The following is a 16,992-nucleotide window of genomic DNA, read 5'->3' as shown; positions in this document are numbered from 1 at the left end:
AGGTTTGGCTCTACCTGTAAGCAAAAGGTAGTGGCTTGCAAGGCTAATGCACCTCACAACTGCTCTTTATCCCAAAGGACTGGGAGGTTCTTATGCAAGCTGCTCTCCTTTGGCTTTAGCAACACTCTGCTGCTGAGGGGGAAAGGGAAGAGAGGGAGAGGACAAGGCAAAGGACAGCCACAAAACAAAGTCCAGACAGTAGGAAAGTCCAGACGTTTTTGATGTGTAAGGTGAAGCTGAATTAAGAACAAAACAGTCTTTATTTAGGCTATTTTAAGTAGCCTAAATAAATATTATTTCCATCCGTCTCAAATTTCTGTGCCTCCTCATTTCATACTGCATGCTCTAAGTGCTTTCCTGAACATACTAAAAAGTACAGTGAATGTTGAAGAAAATCAAAAGACTTTCTCATTTGATCTCCTCTAGGAAAGAAGCAGCTCCCTCTTGCTCTGACCTTTCTCCTCATCTACCCTTTCTTCTCAAGGTGTGTTCCTACATTAAAGCACAGCCTCTTTCCAGGCAAGAGCAGAGATTCAAATGCTTCATCTCAACACAGAAGTTCCCTCTGGTTCTCTCCTTGCTTTGCACAGCACTAGCAAAACAAGGCAGTTTTTGAGGCAGTACATTAATTGAATGAGGCACCTGCATGGCGGCCAAAAACACAATTTCAAGGAGAAAATAATAATGTTTGATTCTCACTCATTTGAGCAGATAATAATGAATACACTCAAAGTGCTCCAGATGAACAATTCCACTATGCAAATCAAAAAGAAAAGCAGTTATGTGGGTTTTTTTTTCTTTATGAACCAAACAAAAGCTCTAAAATGCGATTTTAGGAATTATGCAGCAGAAGGAGTATCTATTAGCTGATACCTTACAAAAAGATAGGAAAACTAATAACTATTTGTTAAAATAGCTTTTGAGTGAAAATATCCTAGAGTATCTACAGGAATAACAGTAGTCACATCCTACTGAAAAGGAATCAGGAAGGACTTCTCTGCATTTTTGATGCTTGAGATGAAACAACCAAGAAAAAAAGACCCCCAAATTTTAATCAGCCAAAAGAAATCACTTTTCCACCTTCTCTAGAATATCTTTTCCTGCAGTCTCCCTAAGGGTCTTCTGAACATACAGAAATGCAACTTCAAGCCATCTCTAAGAGCAAATTACACAGGATATCATTTTAATACAATTAGCCTTGTGTACCAACCACAATCAAAACTTACTTCCTGATTTTCAAGCCTTCTTCATTGTCAGGCAGGAAGAATTCAAAGGATTTATACTTTTTCACCAAATCTCGACGATACTGACCGACATTGAATTCTGCCAAGAGAAACCAGCATTAGCAGGAGCCAACAACAGTCACATGAAAAGGACAGAAGTCATGGCAACTTTGAAGCCAAACTTCCTGCAAGGATAAAACAACTTGGCCTGTAAGAAGTCAATGTATCATACTTCTTTTTGTGTTTTGTGAGGCTTAGAATAGCAAGACAGCAATAAATCTTGGAAATAGCTAAAGAACATTTGGGCTGTAGTCACTCCACTTCAGTGGCCATACTGTAGTGCCTTTGCCTGCCAGCTTGCCTGGGCAACAAAAAGAAATTTTTCTCCTCCTTTTCAGGGATTACTCAAAGTCTATAAGGGACTAGTAATGATCATTAATGTAATAATAATTAATAATTATGATTATTAGCTTTTTATACTATGTATATGTGCAGTGAAACAGTATTCAGATAGCACCTCCCAAAACTTACAGCTCTTATTTAAGCAAGGCAGAGCTCTAAATAGAACTAAACAATCTTGCTTTAGGTAAACAAAACTTAAAATTCCAGTAGTGGAAACATTTGTTCAGAACCCTGCTCAAATATTTCTATTCCTTAAGGATTAGTATTTCACAACCCCTGTTCCACTTACTGAGAAAAGAAAAAAAAAAAAAACCTGTTAAAAAAATAATTTAAAAAATCATCCTACATATGAAACATAATCTTACTGTGATCTCATAGCAGTGGTCAAAAAACAAAAAACACCTATTCCTATTCCTTATCTGGGCAAAGGTGGAAAACATCCGTGGACAAACACATGTCACAGTATCAGGTATGGGATTAGGGCAAGACAGTTCTGCTTTGCCTCAGAACAGAATGACACTGAACCCTAATTAATTTCATTCAATGGCTCTAAAAGCAGGTCTCTGAAATGCAATTAATGTTTAAGTTGTTTCAGACCTAGAGGTCTTTTCTGTGGAACTGCAAAGCTTTTGGTTTTGGTTTTTTTTTTAACATTAAACCACACTGAAGCATTCTGTTTGAGATGCTGCCAAGGTACAACACTATTTGCCAGACTTCATTTCTGGAAAGAGGAAAAGAAGCAGGAGACACAACTATAAGGCTGCAATTAAGAAAAATGACATGGAACAAAAGAGTTCAAGAACCAGCTGCTGTATACAGATCGCTGTCAGGATTGGAGGCAGAGGATAAAGATATAAAAATTATTTTTTTCCCCAAAAGTCAAGTTTTGTTTGAGCTCAGCAGTGTTGATGGAATTTTTTCATGACATGGATTATAGAACAATCCAGGTGATTCTGTGATGGTTTTAATGAGCACTGGCCACAGTGGCTACATGAAAAGGTGGGTCCTTGTTAGGAAAACAGAAGGTGCAAGTAGTTCATATGGCCAGCGATGTCAGACAATAGCCCTTTAAAAATCAAAAATAATGAATTTCATGAGAAGGAATAGTTACTGCCAGAGGGCCATGCACAGCAAAGGAAAAAGTGCTATCTAGTGGGACAATCTTCAGCCTTTATTCTTAGCATCCACGCCTATGGAAAAGTTTCCCAAAGCTAACTGGTATCACAACCACAGCTATTCAAAAAAGCTTCCAATACTTAGTATCTAAAAACCACATTGCAACACAATTCTATTCAGACATCTAATTGACCTCATTTCCTTCAAAAACAGACAAAAGTCCTCTGTACTTTTAACCATTTCAGAGTCTAAACAAGAGAGGATTTTGGAAGGAAGAAAACACAGAAATGATGGCTGAAATGATTCAACCATCACCAACCCTGGGTTATTTACCTCCACCTTCTGTTCTTGAACTCTCCAGCTTGCTTAATGTTACATGAAAAGATGGCATTTATCTTTTCTGTGGTTTACATAACCTTGTAATTTGAACCATCTGTCTCAGAGAACAAGAACTCTTGCTAAATTAAGCACACACTAATTTTAAGACATTAAGAGCCAAAGGGTAGCAGATGTTAGGGCTACTCGATACTGATCCTGTATCAATTCAACCCCACCAACTGGAAGAATTAGGGAAAATGTCATCTGTTCCCTCAGCCAGTCAGTGAGGTGTTTTACGTTGACTCAGTAAAATTGCATCACTGAAGACACAAACAGAAGGGCTCTGTGGTTTTCCGAGAACATCCCAAGTCACCCTTTCTAACAAAGACAAACAATACCCAGCAACCCAGGATAGAAGCTCATATGGCAGCTTCATGTTGCACATTTTTGTAAAATTTGGCAACAATGCTCTACCTGTTTTTCATTAGCACAAGTATGTATGTTTCCTGATGTGCTGCTCACAGTAGCCCACGGAATTTTTCCTATAGCTGAGCCAAACCACACCTACAGCAGAATCAGTATTTGGGATATATTCAACCAAGCGTGAGCCAGATGCGGGTAATATCTTGTTTGTTGTCCAATACCAGACTTCTGCTTTTCAAAGCTCACACAGTGAAGTGCTCAAACACAATGACATATATAGACATAACACATCTCATAAATTTCAGTTAGATATGTATCTAAAATACAAGGATTTTCTCACCTTGGATATAGGCTAAACTACTTAAGAGTGCTATTCCATTTCAGCCTAATGGATAAAACTGAACTCTTCAACTAGCTGATACTGGTCATCAGAAGGGTTAAACCACATGAAAACAGTCAAAATCAAGTGATAATTTAAATCCTGTAAACTCTCATATTTAAACAATATAATATATCCCCCATAATGTCTCTTCTAAATAAAGCACATTATCCAAGTTTCTAAAAGCCTAGGAAAACACCAACACAAAAAGTTTCACCCTAGAATCAAAAGGCAGCTTAAATATAGACCAGAACCTTTCATCTTGACTTCTTAGAGCTACTAGGAAATACATGTCTAAATATCCAGCCAAAACTCCACACTTTAGTATGATCTCATATGTTTAATGTCATTTAAATTATTAACTAGGCATAAAACTACTATTACTGCACTGGACACAGAATCACAGCACACTAAAAGTGTCTTGCTCTTCTGCAAGAGAGAGGAGAAGGAAGGGGAGGTGGCTGCTCAGAACCTCGAATGGACTTAGGTTCTGTTTACTGGGCCCACAAGATACCACAGGAGCCCAGCCAGGTCCTTGGCACAGCCAATCTGAGCCATTTCCTGCCCAAAACACACAGATAAATCCTTAAGAAGGTGATAACAAGTGGCAATTGGCTGCCTCAGTCCTTGGGCTTAGTATTTAGACAAAGAATTGCAAGTCATTCCACAAACACAAAGAAGTAGAGAATTGCAAGTAGCACAAAGTTCACAGAGAAAAAAGATGGGAGAAATCTGGAAATTTAACCCAGAAGTGCCGACTGCTCAACTGCTTGTAAACAACATTCCTTTTCACCCACGTGAAGAAAGGAAAAGAAGGAAAAAATAAATAAACAAAAAGAGGGCAGTGTTTAATGATATGGGAAAAAGGTTGATTTAGGCACCTGGCAGAACAAGGAGGTAAAGGGATAGTCAACAGAATTTGACCAATTAACACTTAAAATTTAAACAATAAACACTTAAATGCAGAGTGCCTGTGTATGTTATTGCTTGAAAATACATTAACAAAGCAGAAGGATTTTCAGTAGTCAAACTTGGCAACAAAATTACTGGAAATCAGGTTTATAAACCACCTAACGTTGTGCCCTGTCCTTCTGATGTAAACAAAAATAAATCCATCACCTTTCGTAGGCACTCCAATCCAATTTAAATAGCGTGTCAGCTTCTTCGAGATGTAGGTTTTTCCTCTTGCTGGGAGACCCACCATGACAATCAGAGTAGGGCAATTGGTCATACATACTGGAACAGAAACACAGGAAACCAGGATTTACCAACAACATTCCCATAAAGCAAAGGCTTCTGCTGCAGTGGAAAACCCCTCTCTTTGTGCTCTCTGAGGAGGTGACCACCCTGGCAGCTCATGCACCGTGCCTCCCTGTTTCAGGGGTTCTACAGCAGGACAGTGAACCTGACCACCTCTCTTATGCTGAATTTTGGAAGAGCGAGTCAGTGGTAGTGCAATGATGGATGTGTGAGTTGTGAACAGGCAGAAAAGAAGAAACCTGGGTATTTGCACACAGAAACAATACCAAAGAAAAAGGAAAATGACATCTTATGCCCCTGTGTACCTCAGTTCAGTGCTTGCATTGAAAGGAAACAGCAAGGTGTCGGCAATTTTTAAATAATTTTTACATTTTTAAGACAAGACGTAAACACTGCTCAACCTTTTCTTGATTTTGAGCAAAACAAGCATGACAGATGCAGCTTAATACATTATAGTAAGACATGCTACTCACTACTGATTACTTCTCTTTTAAACATAATTAACACTAAAATCTCCCTTGAGCAGAGCTCATTTTGGCTGTTACTAAGAATAAGACACAAGTATTCTACACAATCAAGTACAATAATCTGATATAGAGATATGTACAGAAATACTCTTAATCAAAGCCAGAGCATTTAATTAAAAAAAACACACAACACTATAGCAATTTGAAAGAATTGTATGTATAATCTGAAAACCTTGAGGCATTTCCTTTCAAATCACAAGTTTTTGAACATTTTAGCAGCACAAAACTAAGGATACCTTGCATTAATCTATCACAGCTACACGGAACTGCCTAAAAAGAAAGAAGATATTAAAGTGATGCAGATAACACCAGCTTCCTTCACCCTCTATTTGTAAGGGAATTAATTTCTATATGATCTACATGTGTATCAGTTTCCTCAGTGTCTTGACAGAGAAGACATCCATTCACTGCAAAAGACTGAATCTCAGTAATTAGTTGCAAGGCATAGCTGAACTGTTGTACAAAGCACTGTGATTACCCAAGATTCCCAAACTTTGGATTGACAAAGTCCCATCCCACAAAGTCATCTGCACAGACCTGGTGCATATAACTTCACATAACGGATCAAAAAAGAACAAGCAGATTAGCAAAGGCAGATGTGCTATCTTAAAATGCACATTGAAAGACACAAAACAAAAACCATTGAAAGTACACAACTTTTCATCAGGGAGAGGAGGTAAAATGGTACCTAACCTCAAACCCATGAAACAATCAACTACTGCCTGTAATGAAAGCGACAGGGAACTAACGGCAAAGCAAAACAGATCCATCCAAACATGACCGAGTCTCTGGAAGGACATTGATAAAAGCCCTCACAGTCAGTTCCTGTGTGCAGAAGCCTATACACAAAAAAGATAATAATTTCTTGTCCCTTTTCTATTTGTCATAAATTCAGGCTGTGAAGCCCCTATCCAAGAGAGTGAAGGAAGTCTCTGGGGAAACAACGAAGTCTATGGAATGCCAAGAGCACAGTGCTTATTAAGCTTAACAGCCTTGCTTCCAGCTTGAAGGACAGTGAAATAAAACACTGAGATGAAAGAACCCCCTGAGCCTCTAGAAATTTTAAGAGAATATATTTTTCTTCAAAGCCTGTTCAAAAGGTTATTCACCTGAAATACCTAGCTCGAATTTCGAACAATATTCAGTACAAGCAGTGAAGAAAGAGCTGTAAAAGACAAACCAGAATCTGTACAGAAAGGCTCCATACACAGCCCGAAATCCTGCTCTGCAAGGAACTTGGCTGTAACAGGCTTTTCTACCCATTCCAGGCAGAATTTACCAACTAACTATTCTTAGAGCACCTCTTTTTCTTTTTTTCTTTTTCTGCTGCTAGGGTCAGCCATACAAATTTAAGCTTCTCACAGAACATTTGTCTTCGGGCAATGCAGCAATAAACCTGTACTGGAGCAAAACTGAGGGCTGGGAAGCTGCCATGAAGAGACCTGCAACCCAGTTAAATGGTTGCATCACAGACTACACCAACAGCTAAATTTCTAAATTAAGTCCTACTGCCTGCATGGGTTTGTAATAGATTTTCTAACCAAGCAGCAAACCAGATCAACACAACTACAACATGCACAAGGGACATTCAGCGTGCCAGTCTGCTATCACCTGCATTTTTACATGTCTTTCCTCAAAGAAAGTACAAAACCAACAAAGCTGCCTTTGTCCCACACGTCCAGTTTAACAGGCACATCTCACCTGTTACTCCAATCTCTCTGGTGGGTAACCACAGAGCAGAAACCAAGAGAATTATCCCAATCAAACAACTGGCAATCCTACTCTCATTAGGTGCCAGGCTGACCAAGAGTGCTTTTACTCTATAGACAGATGCCCCTGCGTTTATAAGGGGGAATATCACTGATCCCAGTGATCCCAAATAATCTGCTTTTACAAAATGCCACAGCCATGTGAACAACACTACAAAGCACATGGTGCTACAAGATATGCCACCCTCAGTGCCTGTCTTTAACAAGAGGGTGGCAGTCCATAGTTTAAAATTCAGAGCATTAAAAAATGTTTGGTGTTCTGGATTAGATGGCCACCAGTGGCTGCAGCCTCATCCACCTGCACAGCTGGCACTTTGTGACAAACACTCCTGTGCATTGGGAAGAAGAAGCCAAAGGCACCTGTGCTGGCCAAAACAGCACATTCACAGCTAAATGGCAGGATAAAAGCACATCAATAAATAAAAAGCACACAAAAGCTACTTCACTTCTTCTGTACCTCAGTGTAGCATTCTCAACACACACAAGACTCAGCACAGCAGAATTTCTTTCCTCCGGTGATCTTGTGTAATTAACAAGGCTTAATTTCGATCATTAGCTCAGTAAAAAAGTTAAGACCAGAACAGAATGGGAAATTCTGAGGATGTATCAAATACTCCAAAGAAATTAATTATCTTTCACTTTATCTAAACCACAGCTTTCTCAACAGAATATTGCCAACACTCACTGCAAGGAGGGAGGAATATTCATTCCCATAAAGGTATTTTCAGTGTCAGTGTCTCATGGCTTACATTTTTCCTTGAAGAAATGTAAGCAAGTTTGACATGAGGAAGTAGACTGATAAAAATAGCCAAACATACCACAGGTTACATGTACGTAACTCTTCATTTCCCAGTGGCACAGTGTTCAATCCCCCTTTTCACAGCACCTCACCATCATTCAATTCATATTAAAAAAAACTTCCAGTAAAAAAGTAGTTACAAGTGTGTGAGTTAGAACCAAGGCAGACCCCTAAGGGCAGCTTTCTCTTCACTCCTTACCCACTGGATTGTCTGGTTTATGTCCAGAAATATCTCTACATGGTCTAGTCTCCAGAAAAAACCCTCATTTTTCACTACTACTTCACATATATAACTCCTAAGGGTTTCTGACTGCCCCAAGCTGTGGATGTGCCATCAACATGTGCCTCTAATTTTGTTAGAGGAACACGTGCACTCAGAACAGTAAAACAAAACTTACAGGCTGTACCCCATCATTTGCTAAAGATGCTCTAAGACTTTAGCCAGCTTCTTCTTTAAAATAGAAGTTTGTAATATATGCATTTAAGAGTGCATGTTTATAAGCAGCACCGCCAAAGAGGGAAAAACACACCCAAAATACCAATCAGAGAGGGAAAATGGCCAAGTAATGAAGTGCTGCAACTGAAGCAAAGTCATTATCCCAGTTTAATATTTCTTAAACATTAAAGAACAGCACAGCAAGTTGCAGCTCGAGAGTACAATTATGACTGCCTGCCCTTCTAAAGTTTAAGACTTAACAGTCAAGGAAAGAAGAAATTACATGCTTATTATCTGCCTCTTAGACTCTATTGTGAAACAATGCAAATGCAAAAGAAGGTTGTGAAACCAAACTGGGACATGGAACAATCTAGATCAGCTGTGCTGCAATTCATCAGCACTCTAAACTCATGGATCTTGTGAAACCAGAGTCAAGAGTTGATATTTTCCAGGTTCACTTACTACCAAACAAATTATCAGCTGTCCTTTCCTTTCACCCAGAATCAGATTTTGCTTTTTCCTTATATGCATTAAGGACGGATATTTTTTGTATCAAGCTGCTACTGTTAGAGATCTGAAGTTTACAGAGTATTCTTGCAGTTTCTATGGCCTTCAATTCAAGGCCTGTTCACCAAAAATCCCATACTATTTAGAGGCTCATACACAAATATCTGACTTTAAGCCAACACAACCACCCTTCCAAATAAGGTTAGCCCGACGTGTTTTAGCCATCACTTATCCAAGTTAACCATTGCTAATGCATTGGATCCTTTTGATCAATGATGACAACCAGTCTCCCTTCTTTGCATCCATCCCATAAGGATGAGTTCCCCATCCTGCTGTTCTTCCTGAAAAGAATCTGCTCCTAGACCTAAAGAAATCCATTATCTTCTAATTTGTCTCTCCTCTTTCTGTCCAAACTACCAGTTTTTAACATCACCTTGGTACAAGGGATCCAGAATTCACATTTGTCCCCTGACCAGCCTTGTGCCACCAGCTGCTCCGACCTGCTCTGTCATCCACTTCTTCAAGGTTACCATTTGCTTCCTACAGCTTTGATGCCAACAGCAATGATCCCATCACACATCCTGCTCCTTGGGCACTATCCTCACCTCATTCACTCTCCTATTTTCAGTTCCTAGGATTAGGAGCATAAATACACACAAGCAACATGTGCTCAAAGGGTAGAGTTCTTTAGAGCACAGATAATAATTTGATACTTTTTTTTTTTTGGATGTGCATTGCTACTGCTGTACCAACAGCAAATGACAATTATTAGAATGACCAAATTTCAGCAGCTGTAGGGAAACAAGGCATTTAACGGTAGTGGGGGAATGTTTAACCACAGGAAGTTCACTATTTATCTCTCACTATAAACATCCTCTGCTGGCCTCCCCAAACAACTTTCACTAGAACCTACTTGGCTATTTATTTTTCATGTCCATGTTTACATAAGCCCATTGCTTGATTCAGAGCTTAAAGCAATCTCAACATTCAATGCCAAGAAGAGCTTTAATTCAATCTATTTACAGACAAAACTTTTCACAAGTGACCACAAAAGGCAAGCCACAGCTATTAATAACAATATGCACTTTCAGTGCCTTCAGGTGTGACTTTGGAAGGTCATCAGAACAGCTACCTTGGCTGTACCAGTGCCACCAGCTGTAAAAGCTGCCTGCTCAGTAGGCTGCACACGGACACAACTCCTCCTTGAAGACCTTGTAATGCACAGACTGAAAGAACTGGCCCTTCAAAGGCCTGGGACAGCTAAACCCTGGCACAGCTCAACAGATTTCTTCTTCCCCACACAACTGTAGTTGCTACAACTTTCAGAAAATCACACTAAGAACAGTGAAGTCCTTTCGTAGACAAATCTGCCAAGTCCTTAACTGGCAGTGTGTACAATTCTGCTCATCCACCTTCTAGAAGGATAAAGACTAAAGGTGGATAAAGTTCAGCAGCATGAAGGAGAAAATAAAAATCCCAACCAAAGGAGACTGAAAGAGTTCATCTTATTTAGCCAAGAAACTCAGAACACAGAGTAACTAACTTCACTTCTTCCACTGTAAGGCTACATTTAAGGACAAGAAAACCACTTCCACCTTGAGCTAGTATTTTTGGAACAGTAACATTGGACACAGTTACCTGAAGCAGCAGAGAATGGGAACGCATCAGCCCAACACAGCCCCAAACCACCCATCTAGGCAGTCCATCCTGAGCTGCCCAGCACAGCTACAGCACCCACAGCTCACACTGCCTCACCAGAACACAGGACAACACAAGATACATGGAAATCTTATGGAAAAAGAGCTCTGCAACACACTTGCATGGGAAAAATTACAAAGTGTTCTCAGTATGCTGAATCGAGATAGGTGGTTTTATGAAGGAAGAGTAACTTCTGCTCTTTCGCAGGCTGTTTGAAATTCTTATGTAGCACAAATTACTGCAGACTTGTTATGGGTAGGGCTGCAAAAGGATTAAAAGAAAAAAATTGCAAACCTTTTTCCAGCAAAAGTTTTTTTTTTTCATTTATAAGGGGTCTTAGGCATTAAACTTACAGAGTCCTACAAAAAATCCCACAGGCATGTGAAATATTTTTTAACTTATAGTCAAGTGAAGCTAAATAATTCTGCCAAGAAGACTCTGTACATCATCAAATTACACATGACCCATATGCAATTCTGTTCTTGGGTTTGGTTGGGGTTTGGGGATTTTTTTGTAAACCAGTATCTGTGTCAGAGCTATAACAGATTTTCCTCTGTTTGGAAAAGAGATGCCACATTAAGGCTAAAATTAAGTCATCTCCTTAGGATGTTTACAAAAGCACTTACACACATTTTCTGACCCTCTTCCTATTTCAGCACTCATCTCAACCTACTATGGGTTCAGATGCTGCAGTAACTCAGTTCCCACAGAAACACGCTCCTGCCTGCTTGCCCAGCACACAAGAGAGTTTGGGGCGAGTTTTTGGGGGGTATTTTTGGGGGTTTTTTTTAGCAAGGGCTGGACCAAAGCAAGAGCAGAGAGAGCCAAGGCTACAGCCCATGGATTCCTGCCACACCGGCAGAGCCTCAGCTCTGTCATCAGAGCCTCTTTGCATGACAAATACAAACATTTCCAAACGACAAAGCCCCTTTTGTCTGCAAAACTGCCGTGTACTGGACCTCAGTTACTTAAGTAAGGGGGGGAAATGAAAGAAAGAGAGGGAAAAAACAACCTGTGAGGCAAAGTTTGTTAATGAACTATGGTTTACAAACGCCACAGCCGAAGTCTCAGGAGGCTGATGACTTGGTTGGCTGCACCTCAAAATACGGGAAGTCATTAACTCATACAACAGATGGGCTGATACAGCACTGGCCTTAAAGGAAAAAAAAAAAAACCAAAAGGGACACAACAACCAAAACAAGAACACAGTGACATTTTTAGGCCTCTCTCTAAGACGAATATACTGAATATAAACGCTCCCTGACACCAGAGCGTCTAATAAATTAAAAACCCAAACAAACCCGCAAAACACCAACAAAAGCAACCAGAAAACACATTCCTTCCAGCCGAGCTTCCCTGCCTTCCGCCGGGCACAGAGCCAGCAGCTTCGGGGCTCGACCCTCCACGGGGGACCCGCGACCGCCGCCCCCGCAGCCCCCGGCAGTGACCGACCCAGAGCGCCCGGGCTCGGCTCCGTCCCCTCGCAGCCCGACCCGACCGGCCCGGGAGGGTGCCGGGGCTGCCGGGCCCGGCCGCGCCGCTCACCGCCGCGCTGCGCGCTGTGCCCCGCGGGCAGCCCGTTGTCGTAGGGCTCCCACGTCTTCTGCAGCGGGTTCTGCGTGAGCTCCCGCGCCGCCGGTGCCGCCGCCATCCTCGGCCGCTCCCGGCTCCCACCGCAGTGGCGGCGGGCGGGGCGCGCCGGGGCCGCCCCCGGGGCAGGGCCGGCGGGGGAAGCCGCAGCCCCGCGGTGCCCCAGGCACGGGGGAGCAGCCCCGGGGCCACCGAGACCCCCGCGGGAAGGACCCGGCCCGGGCAAGGGTCGTGCTGCGAGCGGGTGACTCCGCTGTGTGCTGCTGCTGCGCTGCTCTGGCTGCAGGGAACACCACGCTGCCTCTGAAAAGCCTTTTTTTTTTTAAACAAAAAACAACACAAAACCTAAAAATAGCACGCCCAGGGAGCGTGCAGTGAGTTTTAAGTCATGCATTGAGTGATACATTTTTCCAATTAAATTCTGTTTTGGCCTGAAGGTCAAATTAATAGCGATGCAAAGAAACATAAACCATAGGTTTCCTACATCCTATTTGGCTCCCAAAAAAAGCTGTTGACAAATGGCCCTGGGAAGCTGCAGCGAGAGCAGTGGTTTGACTAAACAGGACACCCAGCTGTCACCTTTCCACATCACCTTTATCAGCTTTACAGCTTGGTTTGGAAACTCACTTCATTAACTGGGCTGAGCAGTCCTAAAAAAGCTCAGTATTTCACATATATGCACCTCTACATCCATATATTTTACAGAAAATAAACACCATATATTTTACAGAAAATAAACACGACGCACTGAAAATACAGTAGTGAAGTGCAATACACATTTCCATTATTAATCACACCATTATTATGACACTGGCCTAAACACAAGTGAAGGCCAGCACATACTTTCTTTTTTAATACTAGCCAGACTCTGATCACCTGAGGACCATTTTTGGTTTTTCTGTTCTATTACAAACTAAAATGTACCTTTCTAAATAACAAAAAATCAGTTCTCAGAAACATTTGGCAAGACACCTCTGGGAGAGTTAGCACTGTTTTTCCAGAACCATGTTTGCTTGACCTGCTTTTCCCTCTGCTCCAAGTTATTTCCTTCTCTTCAATACCAATTTTCCACTCTAGCTGCCCTACACTATATTTTTACCCAAGATTTTCTTCCTGATTTTGTTTTGAGTCAATAGCTGACATGAGCAGAGGGGCTACAGGAGTTACATCCCAAGGTTCAGAAAACAAGAAGCAGAGAGAGAAAGGTTTTGAATGCTTAAAAGCTTCTTGGTTTCTTCTGTCAACTGTGTGTTTACTTCCAACAGTTGCCAAAAGAGGTGTGAGCAGGAACAGTTCAATCTCTGTCCCAGGTTCGTCCCAGAAGTCTGTCTCCTGTGCACACACAGAATGTTGCAACACACAGGTGACAGACTCCAGGGTAGAGTCCAGCATCACGACGTCCCCACCTCACCCTCCTGTGATCACAGCAAGGGCGACACCAAGATCCTCAAGCTTTCCTAACAGTGCCTCCAGTAAAGCCAGGAGAGTCCACAACAGATATAATATTAACAGAAATAAGAGATTAACAGGAATGCAAATTTATAAACCACACTTCTCAGGCTTATTTTACATAAATTAAGTAGAAAACTTATTCAATCCTTCCAGTCTCTAGAAACAAAGTTTGTACTTCCTTTCTACAAATCCACACCCTGCACAAGAACTGGAAGACCACTCACACACCTGCCTCGAGCCAAGAACACTGACCTGATGTTGTTCATACAAGAATAGCATTTTTCAGAAGTCTGCAGCATGAAGGACCACATTTCTACGTCTCCTCCTCAAAGCACCAGGCACACTGCCAGTTAATTAATTCTCTTCTGCTCAGGTAGATTCAAACCAGTGGCCCCTGCACAAAACTTCAGTTAAGGGTTTGTCCAGGTGTCTGCAATAACATCACAGGTGTGCAGAGACACCTGCTAGCCTTTGTTTTTGTAAGGCAAAAAGTTCAGCTCGGTTGAGGATAAGCTTAAGTGATTATGGTATTGATCAAACTTATTCTAGGGTTAGTTGTTTTGTGGTTTGTTTTTAAACCTCAGTGCAGTAATGAGCTATTTGACCAAGGACATAGAGAAAGCAAATACAGATATCTTGCGCCACTCCTGAGGTCTCATTTCATAACACAGTTTACAAGGGCACTACATTCAGTTTCTGGGAAAAGACAGAACAAGTGTTGCTCGTTAGATTCCCAATAAATAACAGAGCTCACCTTCTGCATAATCTCATTACCATCAGCTGCTGTCTTAATGCAAAGGCTGGAGGAGCAGAGCTGATGGCTGCAGGTGAAGAGCTGGAGACCCAGCTTCCTTTGCTACAGGGAAAACCATGAACAAGCCTTTACCTTGTGTTTTACACAAAGCATCTGCTCTCAGGGCCATGCTGAGCAGAGGGCTTACCTGAGAAACCACCTCTCTCCCAAGGCAAAACGTCAAGGGGAAGGGCACTCTTGGAAAATGAACTGCAGCATGGAAATAACGTGCTTGAGCCAAGTGATAAAGTTACACTCGCTCCTTAGAAACAACTGGCTGACAAGACTCCTGTCCCTAAACTTAGGGTTTAATGCCTAGAGCAAATGGTAATTATTTAGAGACAGGAAGAAATAAAAAAGACTGAATCAAGGTTTCTACTTGATCCTACAGAAACCCAACTTGTATCTATAAACACGCTGTATCATATGGCAGCCATATAATCCAAGTTTCACAATACACACAAGTAACTTCCATGTATCTCATTTCCCTAGTAAAGATATCACTTTTTAGTCTGACAGCCCATAAAACATCCATAAACCACCCAACATCTCATCTTCCCATCCTTCCACCATCTCTCTGGCAGCACACACTCGCTACTTGGAACAGGGAAATAAGACTTTCCAGTCTCCCAGGTGCCCACGCCCTCAGCACACGGGGCACACGCAGCTCACGGCAAACCCACCCACGGGCCCTCGAGCAGCGCGGAGGATGCGAGCGAGAGCCGAGACCCAGGAGGGATTTGCCGGCACGCCGAGACATGGGCACAGCCAGAGGTCACTCAGGAGGGTTCTGCAGCACCGGAGCGTTCCGGCAGCTCTCCCGCATCACCGAGCCCTTCCGCGCGGCCGCTGGCTGCCCTGGGCCCGGGCACACCCCGCGGGCACCGGGCACACCCCGCGGGCACCGGGCACACCTCGCAGGCACCGGGCACACCCCGCGGGCACCGGGCACACCCCGCGGGCACCGGGCACACCTCGCAGGCACCGGGCACACCGGGCACACCCCGCGGGCACCGGGCACACCCCTCAGGCTCCCGGCGGGGCCGGCACCGCCCGGGCCGCCAGGCGGCGCCCTGGCCCCTCCGCGGACACTGCGCGGGCGCGCAGGCGCCCCCTGGTGGCTGCGGCGAGCAAAGGCACCGCCCGGGGGGACAGCGGCGAGCGGGGGGACAGCGGCGAGCGGGGGGACAGCGGCGAGCGGGGGGACAGCGGCGAGCGGGGGGACAGCGGCGAGCGGGGGGACAGCGGCGCTGGCCGTCCCTGTGCTGATGTTTCGGTGCTCAGAACGACTCTAAGCCTGCCGAGCCGCCCGTGCCCAAGCAGGTCTCCCGGAAAAAGGAATTCCCTGTTACGCTTCCGAAATGTATTGTCACAGCCAAGTGACACCGGGATCGCCGTGCCAGGAGATAGCAAAGCTCCGCAGAAGTAAAATATATCAGGACTTGGCTTTTAGGCACATAAGGTAGAGCCAGAGGTTACAGAAAGCTACAGGGAAGGAAAGTCCGTCTACCAGCCCTGAGTTATTTTCCCCTCCAAATGAAAAAAAAATATATTGGGAGGAGTGAGTCCACATGCAGAACTAAATAGCCCCACTTCTTTCTAGATATTAAACACCAACAAATTGTATTTCATCATTAACCTATTACTTCAATTTCTCTAAAGCACTTCTCCTTCCACTAAGTCGTGAGATATACTTTTCAACCCTGCATTCTCAGCTACTTACTTTGACAAAATCCATAGTATTTGACCTCTACACATGCAACTGGCAATAATCAGGTGGAAAAACCTAAATCCAAACCTTCTCTATTGCAACTGGCAGGTTACTGTTCTAGCTCAAAGCGACAAACAGAAACTAGTTTAAATTATTCCATCTTAACATTGGTATCTGCATTTTCCTCATATGGCAAGAGTGAGAGGAGGAGAGATCAGAGTTTAAATCCTTATCCCCCTTTAAGAAGGTGCAGAGACAGGGCTGTGAGGCCACCCAGTTACAGGTACTCTAAAAGACATCACCCCCAGCACAGCACCAGCTTTGTTTCGGCACAACTTGAGACACAGAGGAACACAGACATTGCAATGATCATTACATACATCTGTTACTCAAGAAATACGGACACACACCAGCACAGCCTTCAGCCACACACATCTTACACAGCCAGCTTTGACACCCACCCAAATTTCCCAATTTCACAGGGATTGGTTGGCTCTGACCAGCTAACAGGCAGCCTGCTACACTACACCAGTGTTTGTATAAAGCAGACAGGAGAATTCCTGTTGAACTTATAACCAATTTTCTCTTT

At 43.0% G+C, this 16,992-nt stretch overlaps 1 protein-coding gene across 9 annotated transcripts in view; it reads right to left on the bottom strand.

The window, feature by feature from the left end:
- The window catches only part of LOC104683218 (6-phosphofructo-2-kinase/fructose-2,6-bisphosphatase 4), a 56,236-nt gene that overhangs the window by 22,990 nt on the left and 16,254 nt on the right, over window positions 1-16,992 (bottom strand). For 5 of the 9 annotated variants that reach the window (XM_010389946.4, XM_010389945.4, XM_019280385.3 and 2 more), the window contains exons 2-3: window positions 4,981-5,097; window positions 1,227-1,323 (exon numbers count right to left, since the gene is read on the bottom strand). In XM_010389946.4, the coding sequence (XP_010388248.1) occupies window positions 1,227-1,323; window positions 4,981-5,097 (214 nt within the window). The other 4 variants (XM_039558719.1, XM_039558720.1, XM_039558723.1 and 1 more) reach the window with 4 other exon arrangements.

The sequence above is a fragment of the Corvus cornix genome, chromosome 12, assembly GCF_000738735.6.
Source record: "Corvus cornix cornix isolate S_Up_H32 chromosome 12, ASM73873v5, whole genome shotgun sequence".
Classification (NCBI taxonomy): domain Eukaryota; kingdom Metazoa; phylum Chordata; class Aves; order Passeriformes; family Corvidae; genus Corvus; species Corvus cornix.
Note: the sequence above shows the minus strand (reverse complement) of the source record. Positions and strands in the feature narration are given on the sequence as shown.